Below are 20234 nucleotides of genomic sequence, written 5' to 3' on the forward strand. Positions count from 1 at the left end.
AATAACACTTTAAGAAACTAACTGTATTTTTCCCTGCTGGCTCAGGTGGTAAAGAATCTGCCTGCAATGCGGGAGACTCAGGTTGGGAAGATCCCCTGGAAAAGAGAATGGCTACCCACTCCAGTATTCTTGCCTCGAGAATTCCATGGATAGCAGAGCCTGTAAGGCTACAGTCCATGGAGTCACAAAGAGTCAGACACGACTGAGCCACTTACACTTTCACTTTTCAAAAATCAGTGAAATCAATGGCAACAGGATATAGTACTGAAAATCTCCTTAAAAAATTAACAGAAGACAGCCGGATTCTCGTATCTGTTTCTGCAGTCGGTCTGTTGTGATATGCTGTTTTGGTTGAAGCATGTGAAGAAAATCTGGCCTCCCACAGATATATGGTTGAAAAGGGAGGAATATTTTAATAGCTTTTTGAGAGAGATGTGGATTATCTTTGATAATATACCAAAGTTCAGCCAGAATATTTTCTTAAAAGTTAGTTGTGATGTAAAATTGGAAACCTCATCAACGCGACTGGGGAACAGCAAGCTTTTATGCTGTGTTTAGAGCATTGCCTCTATGGGCATATGTGAAAACACAACAGCATACAGGTTTTTAAAAAGCCATAGAAAGGTGGTTGTTTCTGTTTAGTCGTTAAGTTGTGTCCGACTCTTTTGCAATCAGAGCTGCATCTCCTGCATTGTAGGCAGATTCTTCACCACTGAGCCACTTGGTAAATCCCTGGGGGAGGGATAGATTAGGAGTTGAGGGTTAATATATACATACTACTATATATAAAATAGAGAAACAATAAGGACCTACTGTACAGCAGAGGGAACTCGACTTAATACTCTGTTATAACCTATATGGGAAAAGAATCTAGAAAGGAATAGATACACTGTATATACATAGCTGAACCACTCTGCTGTACTCCTGAAACTAACACATTGTAAATCAACTGTGTCTATGTGAGTGTGTGCACACACGCACACTTGGTTGTGTCCTACTCTTTGTGACTCCACGAACTGCAGCCCATAGTCCATTCATAGTCCATAGAATTCTTTCAATTCTGTGGACAGCTCCTCTGTCCATAGAATTTTCCAGACAAAAATACTGAAGTGGGTTGCCATTTCCTACTCCAGGGGACCTTTCTGACCCAGGGATAGAACTTGCATCTCCTGCACTGCATGCACATTCTTAATCACTGGACCACTTGAGAAGCCCAAAGTCTATACCCTAATAGAAAAATTTAATTTAAAAAATAAAATAAAAATAAAACAGCACAAAGTAGGGAATGAAGATGACTGTGATGTTTCCTCCTCTACCACCATTGAGCTCTATGACTGTGGGCAGCTTACCTAACTTGTGTTGACATGGGGATACTTATGTACACTCTAGATTTTGGAGATTATATTAGATAATTCATTAAAACAAACTAAAGTTTGAAAATAAAGCTACAAGATAGCTTTTTCACCTTTTTTTTTTTAAATCATGCAGAGCAGTGTCTAACAAGCCTACCCAGACATCACCACATACTCATAGGTTTGTTTCACCTATTTGTTTCTATTGAATAGAGCTCAGATTCTGTGAAGCTAGAGTTTAACTTCCATAATATTGATAAGTTGCAAATGATTTCTGTCTGGTAGAAAGAGATCATCTCCAAAGTTACAGAATTATTGACACTGACCAATTTTGAACAGAACTTAGAAAACTCATTTTAGCATCCCTTTGCGGGCTGAATATATAAATCGCTTCTCCTCTAATACACTTTGAATTAGTTTTCCTTTCTTCTGGTCCTTTTAATAAATAGTTAAATAAATCTTTGGTAAATGCTCATTATGTATTCATATGTGAGTCATGTTTTTAATTTTTTGAAAAATATACTTTGACAATAGGTAAAGACTTACCACAGAACTTGGCAGTTAAGTGCTACCAAGTAAATGTTAGTTCTGTTCTCTCTTTCTCCAGGACTCAGTTTCTAATTTATAAGGAGGAAAGGTTGGACTAATGTTTATTAGGGTTCCATTTGCTTAGCTGAATGAGTGGCTGCTAATGTGCATGGGACCTATTGGAGACAGGTAACCTCAGGTGAGGGAACACACGCTTACTTACTCACATAACCTGTAACAAGGGGCTTGTGATAGGGTAGACACCACAGTCTCCCTGAGCATTGTTCACTGCCCGAGAGCTCACAGCAGACAAAACTACGAGGCCCACAGCAACTGAGCTGGATGCTGCCAAGCACAAGAGCAGTGAATCTGTAGGCAGGAAGCGCTTTGAGGGTACGTCAGGACATGCATGTATTGACATACTTCCATTAAGAAATACAGAAGTCATTCCTACGCAATCCTCTTCCTTTCAAAGAACAAGCAGCTTTCAAGTTGGGTATAGAAACCCAGAAAAGAGCAGATAATGTTGGGTCAGCCTCATGGGCCTCGGATAAACGGGAAATGGCACACTGGACACCCAGCGTGGGGAGCCGAAAATCCTGAAGCAGAAACAGAAAGAGGGGCAGTGTGGGACAAGGCTGCTGGAAACAGCACGGTAAATTCTGCTAGGAGGGCACAAAAGACAGGAGTGGGGAGAAAACTACTCCTGGGGGCCAGGACATGCTGTGCGGGTGTAGAGGGCAGATGGCAAGTTTGACCCCTGGGTCAGAAAGGTCCCCTGGAGTAGAAAATGGCAACCCACTTCATATTTTTGCCTGGAAAATTCTATGGACAGAGGAGCCTGATGGGCTGCAGTTTGTAGAGTCACAAAAGAGTAGGACACAACCAAGTGTGCGTGCATGCACACACACACACACAGTTGGTTTACAATGTATTAGTTTCAGGAGTACAGCAGAGTGGTTCAGCTATGTATATACAGTGTATCTATTCCTTTCTAGATTATTTTCCCATATAGGTTATAACAGAATATTAAGTCGAGTTCCCTCCGCTGTACAGTAGGTCCTTATTGTTTCTCTATTTTATATATAGCAGTACTCTTGCCTGGAAAATCCCATGGGCAGAGGAGCCTGGTAGGTTGTAGTCCATGGGGTTGCTGAAGGTCGGACAAGACTGAGCGACTTCACTTTGTCTTTTCACTTTCATGCATTGGAGAAGGAAATGGCAACCCACTCCAGTATTCTTGCCTGGAGAATCCCAGGGACGGGGGAGCCTCGTGGGCTGCCGTCTATGGGGTCACACAGAGTCGGACACGACTGAAGCAACTTAGCAGCAGCAGCAGTAATGTGTATATATCAATCCTCAACTCCTAATTTATCCCTCCCCCAGGGATTTACCAAGTGGCTCAGTGGTGAAGAATGCCTACAATGCAGGAGATGCAGCTCTGATTGCAAGAGTCGGACACAACTTAACAACTAAACAGAAACAACCACCTTTCTATGGCTTTTTAAAAACCTGTATGCTGTTGTGTTTTAACATATGCCCATAGAAGCAATGCTCTAAACACAGCGTAAAAGCTTGCTGTTCCCCAGTCGCGTTGATGAGGTTTCCAATTTTACATCGCAACTAACTTTTAAGAAAATATTCTGGCTGAACTTTGGTATATTGTCAAAGATAATCCACATCTCTCTCAAAAAGCTATTAAAATATTCCTCCCTTTTCAACCATATATCTGTGGGAGGCCAGATTTTCTTCACATGCTTCAACCAAAACAGCATATCACAACAGACCGACTGCAGAAACAGATACGAGAATCCGGCTGTCTTCTGTTAATTTTTTAAGGAGATTTTCAGTACTATATCCTGTTGCCATTGATTTCACTGATTTTTGTTTTTGAAAAGTGAAAGTGTAAGTGGCTCAGTTGTGTCTGACTCTTTGTGACTCCATGAACTGTAGCCTTACAGGCTCTGCTGTCCATGGAATTCTCGAGGCAAGAATACTGGAGTGGGTAGCCATTCTCTTTTCCAGGGGATCTTCCCAACCTGAGTCTCCCGCATTGCAGGCAGATTCTTTACCACCTGAGCCACCAGGGAAAAATACAGTTAGTTTCTTAAAGTGTTATTTAGATTTAACACATGGAAAATATATTGTTATTTTCCATGAATTCATAAATATTTAAAACTATCCAGTTTTCATTTCTATTACAATACACATCAACAGATGTAAACTGCATCATGAAAATTTCTCTGGATTCTTCAATAAATTATCAAAGTGTAAAGAGACTTGAAACCAAAATATTTGAGACCTGTGGCAACTAGAACAACTCTCCATGAGGCCTTGGGTCTAAGCCTGCATCTTTAACCACCTGTCAGAAAATATGAGTTGAATGCTGCCTGAGTGCTTCCAAATTGGAAAAAAATGTAATCTGTTTTTTTTTTTCTTTAAACTGTGAGTATTGCATTAAGGGGCAGGATGTTTAATCCAACTTTTAAGAGCTTTGCAGTGTGTATACAAGTTATCTCCTCCTTTTCCTCCTGTTCTTTGCTGCTACCTGTACTGTACCCTTTACCTCCTCTCATCCCAGCTTTAATCCCACTATTAGTCTGGTTCATTCTCTAGATTCATCTTTTCCTAATTTTTTTCTCTTCTTCTAAATATTTTCTCAGAAAATTCCAGTTTAATCAGTGTTTAAATTCTCCTACGAAGGTCACTTTTCTTGGGTCATAGAATACTTTGTTCTTTCTCTTCTGCCCCAACAGTTTTTTAGGAGTAAAACGGTTGGTTTGTCTTTCTATTATTTAACGAATTAAAAGTTCAGAGTTAATTTTTTTTACAGGTAGTAATTAATGTAAAGACATTCAGCTGCTGCCCTAAATTTAAAAAATTGAGCAAGAACATTTATATATAGCAGATTAAAAATTTTTTTCTAAAGAAGCACTTTTAAAAATGTGGGAGATGTATACAAGATTAGAGTAGATCTCTATGTTAGCTATAGCTAGTACATAAAGCCTGTGCCTGCACAGCTATTATTGTTTAAAGTTTCAGTTAAAAATGAAGCTATTTGAAATACATTTGGGACAAAATTTAAAATAAATAGTAGTATAGTTGGTATATTGGAGAAGGAAATGGCAGCCCACTCCAGTATTCTAGCCTGGAGAATCCCATGGACAGAGGAGCCTAGGGGGCTACAGTCCACAGGGTTGCAAAGAGTCGGACACGACTGAGCGACTTCACTTCACTAATAGTTGGTATATAGAGGGGGCATACTCATGAAAGCATTACCTGAATGGTTGAATTTGGGAAACCATGTCACAAAGAGAAAATCAGAGTTACAGCTGCATTGTAACTTCCATCTTCCATAATTTTGCGCCTTCAACTTCCATTTCAGAATTATTATCTTTTTATGTGATAAAGCCTTTCAAATTTTCCTTCTCAAGCAAAATGCTTAAAACTCACATTAACATATTTTTTTCAGGATATGGTGTATACACGTTCATGATGTAGAAATTGATAAGAATGATTTTTAATTTTCCTGAACGCAAGAGTTCATTTATTGTACAAAATATTTTAGTCTAGTTGTAGAAAGAGGAGATTTTATTTATGAATAAAATTAATGAGCCAACAACATAAACTTCGATAACCTTCAAGGAAAAGAAATTAAATCAACATTACCCTCATTGCTCTGGATTAAACTTATAGTTTTTAAAGCACTTGTTGATATTTTTGCCTATTTTCTATAATGAAGTAAAAATTTCTTGAAAGAAAAAATCATTTCTTATGTGACTGCACTGGGTCTCAGCTGCGGCATGTGGCATCTTCTGTTATGGTATGTGGGGTCCAGTTCCCCAACCAGGGGTTGAATTCAGGCCCTCTGTGCTGGGAGTTTGACCAGTGGACCACCAGGGAAGTCCCCCCCAGGTTTCTTTTTTGACAAAGAAAAGTCATAGCTCATGTTGTATTCTACAGTGCTGACCTTGTACTTTAGAGAAGGATTTCATGTATGTGTGTAATTGAAACTTCTCTTTACACTCAAAAACAATTTTTGTTACCTTTTCCCAGTTGTCAGAATGCTACCATATTAGATTCATTCTTTTAGTAAGCATTGCTTCTTCCCTCCTTCATAATACATTGCTCCTGTCATAGGAAGCATTTTAACCAATAAGCACTTTAGGAAGCATGCTTTCTTTCATGCCTAGAGAAAACCACATGTATCCATTAGGAAAGCATTTGCCTGCAAGTAGGAGAAAACACCAGAGAAGGCAATGGCACCCCACTCCAGTACTCTTGCCTGGAAAATCCCATGGACGGAGGAGCCTGGTGGGCTGCAGTCCATGGGGTCGCTAAGAGTTGGAGACGACTGAGCTACTTCACTTTCACTTTTCATTTTCCTGCATTGGAGAAGGAAATGGCAACCCACTCCAGTGTTCTTGCCTGGAGAATTCCAGGGATGGGGGAGCCTGGTGGGCTGCCGTCTATGGGGTCGCACAGAGTCAGACACGACTGAAGTGACTTAGCAGCAAGAGAAAACACACAATGAGTTAAACCAATAGTGATTCCTTTTCTTCTCACATAATGAGAAGGCCACAGATGGGTGTTTACAGACATTCATGCAGCTCCTCAAAAGTACCAACATCAACCTTCCTTCATGGTCACACAATAAACTGCACAAGTCTGGACAAAATATCTTTATTCTCAGCAAAAGAAGGAGGCAGCAAAGAAGGAAAGTGTTACACTACCAGATGTACTCCTTTTTATGAGAATTTCATTCAAAAGCTTTTCCAGAAGACCCTCAGTAGTTTTCTGCCTCTGTCACATGGCTACCTATGTTGCAAGGATGCTGGGAAAAGAGTAGCTGGCTTTTCAGCTTCTAAATTGGGAGGAACAAGAAGGGGTAAATGTAATTTCAAGTGATTGAATAAACAAGGGAAAAAAAGGAGCATTGAAATAAGATTAAAAGATTGAAAGGGAAAAAGGAAAAACTAAATGGTAACAATAATACTTATTTTTGTTTATTTGCTGAGCCCTTACTCTGTACCATGTACTATGCTATCTTATATATATTTCATCTCATTCTCAAAAAAACCCTACAAAGTAGATAAGATCATTTGCTACTTACAGACGGGAAAACCCAAGTTACTGCATGCCCAAGGACTTGTATTCAGGTCGAGATTTGACCTGAGCTTACTCTGACTTCAACATTGCCTCTCCTGAGACCAGCCCTTAGAATGTGTGGTTTTCTCTTCACTGTGGGTCCCATTAGGTACTTCTCCAGAATGCTGCAGTAGATTGCATACTGCCTGAAATGCAGGGGAAATTTTCAGGCCTCGCTTAATGAGGTGGATTGAACCAAGAATGCTTGAATAGTTCTAGCAAACGCCACTGCAGCACTTTCCTCTGCAATAATTACCTTTCATCATTCAGGTTTTCTGCTCTTGGAACTCATTACTTCAATTCTGAATTCTGATCTGATGCACAAGAGGATTCCATACATATTGAGTGCTTTGAGATGGGCTTCTATTTTAGGAGGATTCTGTTCATAAGCAGCTCATAGAGACCTGTTTGTCTATTTAGAGTTGCACAGTCAGCTACTCTTGGCCAATTATCTTGGTGTGTTCATGCAAGGTCACCTTCAGGATTCAATCCTATGTAGGTCAGTTACTTTTATCCAGAGAGAAATTCTATCCTACAGATTGGTTCTTAGTCTGGTTATTTATGGGAGTTCCTAAGAGAGATTTTCATTCACTCATACACTCAGTGAAAGGATACTAAGGAATCAAAGATGAATATGATCTCTGACTATACTATGAGACAACTGAGAACTAAGAGTGTGCCTTGGTCATTTTTTTCTTCCAATTTTAACACTGTGCCTGGGATTTATTAACTACTCAGTAACCTTACATATTGATTCAACACATATTTGATCAGAGCTCATTTTGTGCCAGGCACTAGAAGCACAACAGTAAACAAGACAGATGTGATTCTCATTACCTGTGAAACAGATGCTCTTGTGGGGAGATAAACAGTGAAAAGTTAGTAGAATCATAAAATAGAGAAACAAGGTCCAGATGTCCATCAATAGGAGAATGGATAAAGAACAAAGTTATACCATGCTTTACTACTCAGCAATGAGGATGAACAAGCTATTGCTACCCCCAACCATGAGCCAGAATCTCATAATGCTTGACTACACTGACATCAGGTTCAAAAACAGACAAAATCTGTCTCTGATGATAGAAGTCAGGTAACCTTTGGAGAGGGGCAATGCTTTTGGGAAAGTACAGGAGCTTCTGGGGTCCAGGTCATCTTGAAAAGAGAATTATTTCCACAGAAAATTTCACTGTGTGAAGATGTCTCGTGCTCTGTGCTTAGGGTGTATATTTTTCTACATGCAGGTTATAATTCAGTTAAATTTATCTTAGAAAAGATATATGCTGACTGTGGTAATGGTTGTGGAGGAAACGCACAGGGTCTAGGGCAACTTGATAGAGAGCAGTTTGGGGGAGCATCATGGTAGGCGGGGTGGGCTGAGAAGACCTTCCTGGCAGATACCAAGTAGGCTGAGTCTTCAGGGTGAGAAGTTGACAACCTTGGGGAGAGGAAGGGGAAGAGTATCCCTGGCAGGGGGAATGGCAGGTGCAAAGGCTTCTGGGAAAGAAAGGTCAGGGTGCACTGAGAAGGAGAAAAGAGGTCAGTGTGGCCAGAGCAGAGTAAGTGGAGAACACAGTGGGACCAGAAGCTGGGAGTGTACAGAGGCCGCATTATTTAGGGCCATGGACATTTGGTCTGTGGTCTGCCCCTTGTCACTGGACTTTTCTTTTGATCTGGAGAGTGGGCTAAGATCCTTGGCTACATCATCCCGGGTCCTATTCATCTCTCCAGAGAAGCCTTAAGAAGTTGGTTTTGTAATCCCCATGTTATGTTGGGTTAGCCAAAAAAATCTGTTCGAGTTTTATAACAGCTCACAGAAAAGCCCAAATGAACTTTTTGGCTAGTCCAACACAGGAAGAGCAAAGGCTCGGGGATAATAACTTTCCCAAGGTCACCCACTTTGGAAATGCGGGGTATCACTAGTATTTGTACTCACATCTCTCTGACTCCAAGCCCACATTTTCAACTCCTGGCTCCTGACCCCACCTCTAAGGACTGGTGCTCAGAACAACTTCATAGTCCAATGCATGTACACTTAGAGTTGTGACCAAAGATATGAACAAGTAGAAAATTCCTCCTGGGAAAGTAGTTCAGGGGCTGGATTTTGTGGATACATAATGAATTTTCCCATAGGCGTGCTTTCTTGAGGGAATGGTAGGCAAAGACTTAAGATAAGAATGAATCATCACAGCAGCTGATGTCCATTGAGCATTCATGTTGTTCCAGGTTCCGTAATGAATAGTTTACTTATTCCAGTTCACCCTGAGAACAATCCTATGAGGTCACAATTGGCCCCATTTTACAGATAAAAAACCGAGGTGTGCAGAGGTTAGTTGTTTGCCTAGTGAGATATAACTAGTGAGTTGACTAAATGGTGCAATGTTTGTTTGATTCGTGGTGAGAAAAGAAGTGAACATGGATGGGCAGGTGTCAAGCCCAGACATAAACACATTCTAGAATTCATGTCCTTAACTCTCCTGCCTGGAGCTTGGGGTATCCAGGGAAGTGGGGGATGTTTTGTAAGGCTTCATGACTTGGGTTCTATGAACTCAATTGAAATGAATATTCCTGGAGGCCTTCTCTTTTTGGCAGGGCTTTTTTTTTTTTTAAATAAACTATTCCATTTGTGGGAATTAAAATTGTATATTGGAGTATATGTAGCTGATTCACAATGTTCGGTTAATTTCAGGTATACAGCAAAGTGATTCAGTTACACATATACATATATCCATTTCAGATTTGGTTTTGAGATTTTTATAATCTGTAATCTCTCTCCTCTGAAACCCTAAACCATACTTTTGTGTGTTTTTTGTATGCTTTTCCTCTCCACCTAGACTGCAGGGTCCTTGAGGGCAATCTTTTACTGCTTTTGATTCGTCAGGGCCTAGCCCTGGTGGGTGAGATGAGAAATGGTGTGTTTTGTTGGTCTCAGGGCCTGGGGCAGGGCCAGGGCCAGGCAGGCAATAAGTTATCTGTAAATATTTCTTGAATAAATGAGCACTAGGCTTGTTTAACAAAAGGTAAGAGTGATAATGGATTTGGCTTGGGTCAGCAATCCTTGTCTTCGAGATTGTGTGCATCTCATTTTATGTTAATTATTGAAGCAATTAAGGCAAAAGCACAGTTTATGGTTTTCCTTTCCATTCCTGCGCCATCACCTCACTGCATCCAACTCCCAAATCTAGCAGAGTTGGTATGGATCCAGACTTGGAAGGAATTCTGAGCAAGAAATTCTGTAAGATGCTTCAGCTAGTTCTGTACTGTAAAGATTTGTGACTCAAATCAGCCTGCTTAAAAGAAATTCATGTGATAGTGACATTTTTATGAGCAAATCAACTGCTGCCTGATATTTCAGTGTATATAACTATAACTATGATTTTCTGTACAACTCCACTGATAATCAATATACTCAGGTTAGAACAGTAAAGCTTACACAGCGTAGAAGTGAGTTATTCCCTGCTCTAGGCCCATGCTGTACTTGGTGCATGTGGCTACTCAACACTTGCAGTGGGGTTGTTCTGAACTGGGATGTACTTTAGGTGTACATGGGTTTCCCTGGTGGTTCAGACTGGTAAAGAGTCCACCTGCAATGCAGGAGATCCAGGTTTGATCTCTGGGTTGGGAAGATCCCCTGGAGAAGGAAATGGCAACCCACTCCCAGTATTCTTGCCTGGAGAATTCCATTGACAGAGGAGCCGGGGGGCTATAGTCCATGGGGTCACATAGACTCGGATACGACTGAGCAACTAAAACACACATACACATACACACACACACACACACACACACGTTGAATTCAAAAACATAGTATAAAAAAAGAATGTAAACTATTTTATTAGTAATTTCTCTAATAGTTACAATCAATGTGATAGTATCTTGACGTGTTGGGACTAATGAAGTATACGAAAATTCATGTTACCTGCTTTTTACTTTTTGAAATGTGACTAGAAAATGAAGATTATTAGAAAATGTAAAATTACACTGACATTGGCCACTGGTATTCTAGAAAAAAACAGCTATGAATCTGATACAAATCTAACTCCTTTGTGCTGCTCAGTTGCTAAATCCTGTCTGACTCTTTTGTGACCCCATGGACTTTAACCCTCCAGGCTCTTCTGTCCATGGGATTTCCCCAGGCAAGAATACTGGAGTGGGTTGCCATTTCCTTCTACAGGGGATCTCCCCAACCCAGGGGTCGAACCTGCATCTCCAGCCTTGGCCCGTATGCTCTTTACCACTAAGCCACCAGGGAAGCCCTCTACGTCTGCCTCCAAATTCACCATTCCCTAGTTCTCCCAAAGTACGAAAAATTAGCTAAAGCACCCCAACTTTCGTGTATATCTGTTTTCAAAAATCTGTTCTGCTTCAATTCATTTCCTGATGGAGTCAAAACTCACACCAGGCTTCAGTCTCCTATAGCTTTAGCCTTATTTTCTACTAGCAAAACTTTCTTTGACTCAAGTGATGAAAACACTCTCAATGTATATAGAAACTCATTATTAAAAAAAAATAAAAGAACTTGTATCATGTCACTGAATAGCTATAACTATCCCAAGGTAGTGAGTAATTAGGATTATTACCATTTTGCAAGTAAGAAAACTGAGGATGAGATAACATTTATTTATTTGATCATGGCCCTATTCCAGCAATGAATTGTAAGTTCGGCCAACTCAGAAAACATAAGTCACTTTTCCAAGATGACACAGGGGTTGATAGAACTGGGCCTGCAATGATCTGCTTCATCTTTCTACTAGAGCAGCGGTTCTCAGACACAGCATCCTATGGTCAATTAGGAGGTGTACAAAAAGTGAAAGTTACTGAGTCGTGTCTGATTCTTTGTGACCGCATGGATTGTAGCCCACCAGACTCTTCTGTTCATAGAATTCTCCAGGCAAGAATATTGGAGTGAGTTGCCATGCCCTTTTCCAGAGGATCATCCCAACTCAGGGAATCAAACCTGATCTCCTTTGTCTCCTGCATTGCAGGTAGATTCTTTACTGTCTGAGCCACCAGAGAAACCCATGACTTTGTATGAATAACATTTAAAAGAGCAAAGTTTTTAGCTGACTTTCTTTTTAGCTAAATTAGAAATGATGAAAGGATGTTCAAAAATAATTTATCTTCTATACACTTCATTCATTCATCCATTTAACATGAATACCTGGCATGTATTAAGGCACTAAGTTGGCCCTGGGGAAACATCAGTGAACAAAATAGCAAGAAGAGACAGATCATCTAACAAATTTGATCATAACAAGTAGTGTTGGTGATGGACAGGGAGGCCTGGCGTGCTGCGATTCATGGGGTCGCAAAGAGTCGGACACGACTGAGCGACTGAACTGAACTGAACTGAACAAGTAGTTAGAATACATGATGTGGCCTTGAATTACTTAGCAGGCAAATATAGGCTAGGGTTTGGGAAGGGCTTCCTGAGACTGAAAGACAGTGGAACACAGCTAGATAAGGGAGGGAGAAGAGAAAATAAACAGGAATCTTTCAGGGATGCTTTCCTAAGTGGGGAAGAAAGGCAGGCTTGATGACGTAGAGAATCACATATAACCTACTGCTCCAGTTATCTATGCCACACCCTGGAATAACAGTACAGTTTAAAAACTTTTGTCTATTTCCATGCTGCACTTAGCAGGATACTTACCCCCAAGCTTTATCGAAATATGATTGAAATATAACATATATAGGTTTAAGACATTCAGTGTGGCAATTCAGTCCATGCATATAGTGCAGAATCTTACCACAAGAAGGTTGGTTAACACTTCTATCCCCTCACATAACTACCATTTTTCTCTTGTGATAGCATGTAACATTACTCTCTTTACAACTTTCAAGTACTTAATAGAGTAATATAGGTGTTATTGCAAAAGGAGGATTTTCTTATTGTGGCTGAATAATATTCCAATGTGTGTGTGTGTGTATGTATGATAATATTCCAATGTATGTATTATGAATGTATATGTATGTGCGTATGTACACACACCCATATATACATATCAAATTTTCTTTCCCTGTTCATACATTGATGAGCAGTAGGTTGTTTCCATATTTTGGTTATTATAAATAATACTGCAATGAACATGGGAAGGAGTTATCTCTTCAAGAGAGTGTCTTCCTTCCCTTCCTGGGAATGTATACCTAGAAGTGGGATTGCTAGAGCATATGGTAGTTGTATTTTTAATTTTTTCAAAAACCACAGTGGCTGTACCAATTCTAGCAACGGTTAATAGAATTCCCTTTTCTCAACACCTTTGCCAATACTTATATCTTATCTTTTTGATAATAGCTACTCTAGCAGGTGTGTGGTGATTGCGGTTTTGATTGGCATTTCCCTCATGATGAGTAAAATGGAGCATCTTTTCATGTACTTAGTGGCCATTTGTATGTCTTCTGTGGGAAAATGTCTATTCAAGCCCTCTGCCCATTTTTTAATCTTTTTTTTTTCTATTGAGGTATATGTCTTATGGGTATTAACCTCTTACCAGGCAAATGATTTGAAAATATTTTCTCCCATTCCATAGATTGTATTTCATTTTGCTGATTGTTTCTTTGGCTATGTGGCAGCTTTTTAGTTTAATATAGTCTCATCTGTTTATTTTTGATGTTATTCTTTGTGATTTTGGTGTGATATCCAAAAAATCATTGCCAAGACCAATGTCAGGAAGCTTTACCCTATGTTTTCCTCTGTAGGATAACAGTTCCAGGTCTTACATTTAAGTCTTTAACATATTTGAACTAATTTTTGTGAAAGTGATAGTCATTCAGTCATGTCTCACTCTTTGTGACAACATGGGCTGTAGTCCATGGAATTCTCCAGGCCAGAATACTGGAGGGGGTAGCCTTTCCCTTCTCCAAGGGATCTTCCTAACCCAGGGATTGAACCCAGGTCTCCCAAATTGGAGGCAGATTCTTTACCAGCTGAGCCACAGGGAAGCTCAAGAATACTGGAATGGGTGGCTTATCCCTTCTCTGGTGGATCTTCCTGACCCCAGGAATTGAACCAGGATCTCCTGCACTGCAAGCGGATTCTTTACCAACTGAGTTATCAGGGAAGTGTTTGTGTGTGTGTGTGGTAGAAGATAGGAGTGCAGTTTCATTCTGATGCATGTGAATATCTGGTTTTACAATATCGTTTATTGAAGACATTGTCCTTTACCTATTAAGTATTCTTAGCTCCCTTGCCGTATATTAGTGAGTCATGTATATGTGGGTTAATTTCTGGGTTCTCCCACCTTGGTGGATATCTGCCAATAAAATAAAACAATAATAATTGAATGCAAAACTGGGAAGAAATGTATGGTAGCAACCCATTATCTATCATTTCCACCATGGAAATACAATAGATGTAAATAATCTCAAAAACACAAATAATCAAAGAATCAGGAAGCATTGAATTCTGAGTTTTTGAATTTTGTTTTTAATATAAATTAGCTCTAATTTATATTAATTTTTAGTAATGATATGTTTAACAGCTGCCTCACAGAATTTCTGCAAATATAGCAGTCAGCTTCCACATGCCAGTACACGCCAGCTCCAGCATGCCAATGGGCCTGGCATCTTCAATATAAAGCAACTGTGACCCTTGTTTAGAGAAGGTCCTCACCATCTCCTCCTCCTCTCTTTCTTACAGATCAGCAAACAACAGCTGCAGACAGTCAAGGACCGGTTTCAGGCTTTCCTCAATGGGGAAACCCAAATCGTGGCTGACGAAGCCTTTATGAACGCTGTCCAGAGTTACTATGAGGTAAGGTTCACCGCACAGAAGAATGCCAACATTGCTCAAACCTGGAGTCTGGGGTTTCTGAAATACTGGTCAGTGAGAACAGTAGCTTTGGCCTTCTACAGGGCCATCCTTCTTGAGGTCAAGGGGTCTGTGATTGATTATAACTTTAAGGAGTATAAAGAAGCATTTTGTTCAAGGGGTGAGGGAAACTGTAAATTGTTATACCAGGAAGAGTGGTGAGTGTTTTACATACCATTTATTGTTTAATCTTGACAACAGTGATATTATTGCCATTTTACTGATGAGACTGAGGCTCAAGGAAGTTAGGTCAATTTTTCAAAGTCACACAGCTATTAAAATGCCTTCCTCCTTTTTTCCTTTCTTTACTCAGTTTTTAGGTAGAAAATTGTTTTAAAACAAAAACACTGGTGTCCCTGCCTCAGTCAATGAGCACATGCTTATTCTGCCCTTGAGCGCTGTGTTTCTCAGTAGATGTTTTAAAAATGTTCATTGATTGATTCAGTGAAACGCTCCTTCTTGTTGCTAAGCATTTGACTCCTTCTTTCATGGAAAGAGTGGAGCAAGATTGCAATGAGATCTTGTGAAAATATTATTGATTGGTTTGCTAGTTAGCCTTTAATAGTAAACAGCCTTTGAGTCCTTGATGTTTGCTAGGTCCGTCCACAGACTCATTTTGCATGCTATTTTTTCCTCAATGAAATTTCTATTTGGATCTGTTTTAGAAGTCTGATTTGTTTTTATATATGTCAGATTTAATTTTTTTTTTCATTTTACAAACAGTGTTAATGACTGCCAATAAGGGTCGAATTTAGTGCTTCATCTGATGTGATATATTTTTTGGTTAGATTTAAGGGCGAATGGAAATGAGATCTGCAATTACAGTGTTTGTGTGGCAGTGAATAACCTAAATATATTTAAGAAGGTTCTGTTTAGAAACTGCCAGGGCTTGAAACCAATTATCCCCCCTTTTGTCAAAATCTGGAAACCAGTTGAGACCAGGCAGACACTTATCAATAATTCTCCATGTTTAGAGTAATTCATGAGTTTGTAAATTTGCAGATTGCAGATCTTAATTAGAAAGCTCATTTGACTAATGATATAAATTACAAGAAAGCACCATTTCTATCTATTAATTAAATTTGAAAATTAATAGTCATCAACTTGCTAATGAGTCTCTGGAAATTACCATGATATCTATAGTGGTCCTGATATTTTCCTCTATAGTGGCTAGTTTATTTGAAAGGGCTTCTGTTTAATCTGATGAGAATATAGACATAAAGAAATTACTGAATATTTAATATTGAGATCTGACTAACAGGAAATAATGTCAGGTATTAATTATTTACTGTATTCATTAGTAAAGCTTTAGAGTGTCTTGAGATTCATGTTTCTTGGGAAGCCTAATCCTCTGAAGCAAAGGTCCCTAGTCAAGGCATCAGGATTGATACATCACTTGGGAGTGCTCCAAGTTGATTACTCATCACTTTCTCTCTCTGCTTTCATTCTTGGGCAGTGGAGAGCTAGCATCTCTTCCTCTGCCCAGTTGCAGAGTCCCATCCCTTCCTCTGGGACCCAGTCGCTTTTATGTCAGTGTTTGCCTCATCAGGTAGACCAAGGATCAGACCCAGGACAGACACCACCTCTGGAGCTGGAGGGCAGGTTCAGTCCCACTGGAACCATTTGTGTTGAAATGGCCTGGTTTCCCATTAAGAAACTGGGATGCTTTTTAATAGAAGGGGGAATGTATGCTTAAGAGCCAAAACCAACAGATAGTCTCCTAAATTCTCAACCTCCACTCCCCTACACATACTCTCTCTCTCCATCCCACCATACCAACCCTGATATATATGTCCCAGTTTACAAGTGATAATGACAACTTAAAAACAAACAAACAAAAACATTTTCTCCAAAAGTTCTGAGATTACTATAGTCAGTTATTAATACTAAAGTCAGTTTCTGGAAATACCATTGTTTTGCAAAGACAATAATGCTTTGTCAACCTGCTAGAGTAGTAATGAGCATTATTTTTTTTTTAATAAAGGGAGTGGGGAGCCACTGTCCTTTTTCCATCTGTGCCCACCCACATCCAGCCCAGTCTGAGCCCAGCTGCCCAGCATTCATTGCAAGCTAGTCAGGCCTGGAAGCAGAGTGGGCCAGGATAGAGGAAGACCAAGGTTCCCTGTGGCAAAGCAGATCAAGCAGGGAAGGAGATTAATCCTTTAATCTCTTTCATGATGGCTTTGAGGGCTGCGCACCAAGGTGGATGCTCTGAGATCTAGCTCAGCAACTTCATCCTGTTTCCATGCCACAGTGCTAATGCATCAGAGAGCCCCCGACCCCGTTTCTCCAGGGCCCCCACATTTTTCTAACTCTCAGCTCTTTTAAGACAAATTGTGAAACATAAGCCCTCCCAACCTCCATCCTCATCCTCACCTCCCTCCCCATTTACCTGCTTAATTTTCGTTCCTTCACAGGCTGGCCCTGACAGCAGTGAGATGAGGCAGATGGAAAGGTCTTACAGAACCTTGGACCAGGGAGTGTAGAGTATGGTAGACGGCATGCAGACCAGCACTCCTGTTAGAGCAGGACAGCTGCTGTCTGGACTGCAGCCAGCACCACTGCTATGACTGAGTTTCATTTTGTTTCATTTTATTTTTAGCTGATCTTCTCTAACAAAGCCTCAGTTAGTTTTTGTCACACTAAATTTGAATAGTGTATCCAACACAGTTCTTTGATTGCGAGTAACAGAAACTGACTGTGGCTAAATTAAGCCCTAATAACAACAACAACTGTTGTTTTGTTATCAAAAGAGAAAAACCATCTAGAGAGAAGACGGGACGCAGGATAGCTTAGCCTCAGGAAGCTGGGTAGCAGGATATAATGCATACCCCATCACTGGCATGAATCTACTCCAGCCCTGTCCCTTTCTTATGCTTCCCCTCTCTGAATCTGAACCCCAGAAGAGGGAGTCTGAATGCCAAGTTCAGGCCCCAGTTCACTACTTGGCAAAGGAAGCGCACGGTCCCGTGAATGACAGCCCCAGCGAAATAGTGCGTAGCAATAAAGGTGTTCTCAGACTGAGGTGCTGTTACACAAGGGGATGGATGGTTGGCAGGCAAAACCTGCAGGTGTCCTCTGCACAGGGTGACATATGTAATTTCATCTTTATCACTGAACTTTTTTTAATCTAAGAAAAGTAGATGTGTGTGTGACCTGGCTATTTTTCTAAAATAAAGCTATACATTTTCATAGGCAAAACCACTATGATTCCTCAGTGGCCTAGGAAAAGAGTAACCAGCCATTCTAAAGGCACTTATTCCTGTGGGAACAACCAGGCAAGGAAGGAGGGAGCAGAGGGCCGAGTGGTTAAGACTAGTAGGGGTCCTCAGCCTCTGGGAGCTAATGTTTGGTGATCTCAGGTGAGGAGCTGATGTAATAGTAATAGAAATAAAGTGCACAATAAATGTAATGTACTCGAATCATCCAAGAACAATTCCCCTCTCCTCGGTCTGTGGAAAAATTGTCTTCCATGAAACTGGTCCTTGGTGTCAAAAAGTTGGGGACCAGAAGCAAGAGGATGAGTTGAGTGTCTGAAAGTGGGGGTGGATTCTGGTTTGGCTGCAAACTGGCTGTGGGACCTCAGCCACCTCTGAGCTTCAGTTTCTTCATCTGTAGTAGTATCTTCCTTGATGTCAAGATTTCATTCCAAACACACACACTTAGACATACAACCTCATCATAAATCTGCAACAGAAAAGTGCTGTTATGAATATAAGAGCGGAAGGGTGGTGATATAGTGCCCACCTGCTGTACAGAAATAAATGATAAAAGAGGATTGAAAGCTACAGAATCAATCCACTCCCTAGTTTGGGGCCTAGACATGGGGATGGAAGATACAAGGTCAAGGCAGGGGGAAAGGACATAGAAAGGGGCAAGGGAATTACTTTGGTTCCTAACCTACCACCACTTACCATAGGTCATGGCCTCAGATATGTTTCTTAAATTTGCCTAGGTTCCCCTTACTTTCTGACAAAAAAAGTCTTTAAGATCCAAAGATGCTTTTTATTTAAGAAATTTACATGCATCTTGCCTCAGTGAAAGTAAAATCTGTCATTTTCCCACGTAGAAAGGGGTGTTTTATATAACTGTGAAAGTCAAACATGTCAATTGTAAAACTAGACAATAGGGAAAAAATGGAAATGAAATGGTTAGGAAAATACCTCTAATCCCATCATGCTAGACAACCACTATTAAATTTTGGTATATGCCTTTCCAGGTATTTTTTGATATATCTATACTTGTAAAGATAGCTCCTTGATTTCCATGTTAAGATGGAAAATAACTAAAAAATGTTAATAACCCATTTGTTTCATCTCACAGTTGTTTTCAATCTTTCTACTTCTGCAAAAGTCACACCTGTGCTAGCTCAATCATCAGTAAAAAGTTTTATTACAGTACCTGTGATGTTCTTAATCAAAAGTTACAGTCCTGTGCCCCAACCCCACTTCACCCCTATGATTGGAAGTCTCTGATTTAGCAGCATATCATGGACATCCTTTGATGCTGATAAAAGAAGAAAAGTTATCTTTTTTCATGGTTGTATAATAATCAATTTAAAAATAACAGTTAACTTTCATTACATTCTTGGAGCAGGCAGCGTGTTCACCAGTTGACTTTCATTGTCTCATTGAGCTCCCTTGCCAATCCTGCACAGCAGGGTGGTTATGATTCCCATTTGAAAGACGATAAAACTGAAGCTCAGAAAGATGAAGTAAGTTGCTCAGCTGACAAAGCCAACAGCTGGAGGAGCCAGAATTTGATCTCAGGTTGTCTGACACTAGAGCCCACGGTTACCATTATGTGTGTGCCAGTCATCAGAAACATTGTTAGTAACGTGGTTTTTGTAGGTTTTTAAAATCTTATTTACTATAGCATCTAGGTATTTTTCTTATTTACGTTGAAATGATGTGCTTTTGTAGAGCAGGAGAGGATCCGCCTTGTGTTCTCAGCCTGTCTGTAGAGAAGCAGGAGCTGGGCCAGCTTTACCCCATAGCATGTCCCGTCATTAAGTACCGATGCGCTTCTGTGTTTCTAAAACAACCTTGAGGCTGCTTGGCTCTGGCAATGGAGGGAAGGACTGATGGATGAGGCTGAGTTGCTGAATTGACTGCCCTTCACTGTTTCGTATTTATTTGTTTATCTGCCCTCTCCCATTATGACCTGTCTGGGAGTTGGCAGAGAAGCGGGCAGGATTTATGGATGTGCCGCATAGAGCTGTGCCTGGAGTTGAAGTCTCTTGCAAGAGCCACTGAAAAATGAAACAGAAAACAAAACACAAAATACCAGATAGAGCTCCTGGTACAAATGAATTTCAAGGGTCATTTTAGAGACACACAAGTACATTGCCTGCCTGGCTTCCTTTCGGACAAGACTGAGAAGCCAAGACAGATGATGTG

At 40.3% G+C, this 20234-nt stretch overlaps 1 protein-coding gene across 18 annotated transcripts in view; it reads left to right on the forward strand.

Moving 5' to 3' along the window:
* Positions 1-20234, forward strand: part of CADPS (calcium dependent secretion activator) — a 471340-nt gene that overhangs the window by 103272 nt on the left and 347834 nt on the right. For all 18 annotated transcript variants that reach the window (XM_061396481.1, XM_061396488.1, XM_061396484.1 and 15 more), the window contains exon 2: positions 14665-14778. In XM_061396481.1, coding sequence (XP_061252465.1) covers positions 14665-14778 — 114 coding nt within the window. The remainder of the gene's footprint in view (positions 1-14664; positions 14779-20234) is intronic.

This window comes from Bos javanicus, chromosome 22 (assembly GCF_032452875.1).
Source record: "Bos javanicus breed banteng chromosome 22, ARS-OSU_banteng_1.0, whole genome shotgun sequence".
Classification (NCBI taxonomy): Eukaryota; Metazoa; Chordata; class Mammalia; order Artiodactyla; family Bovidae; genus Bos; species Bos javanicus.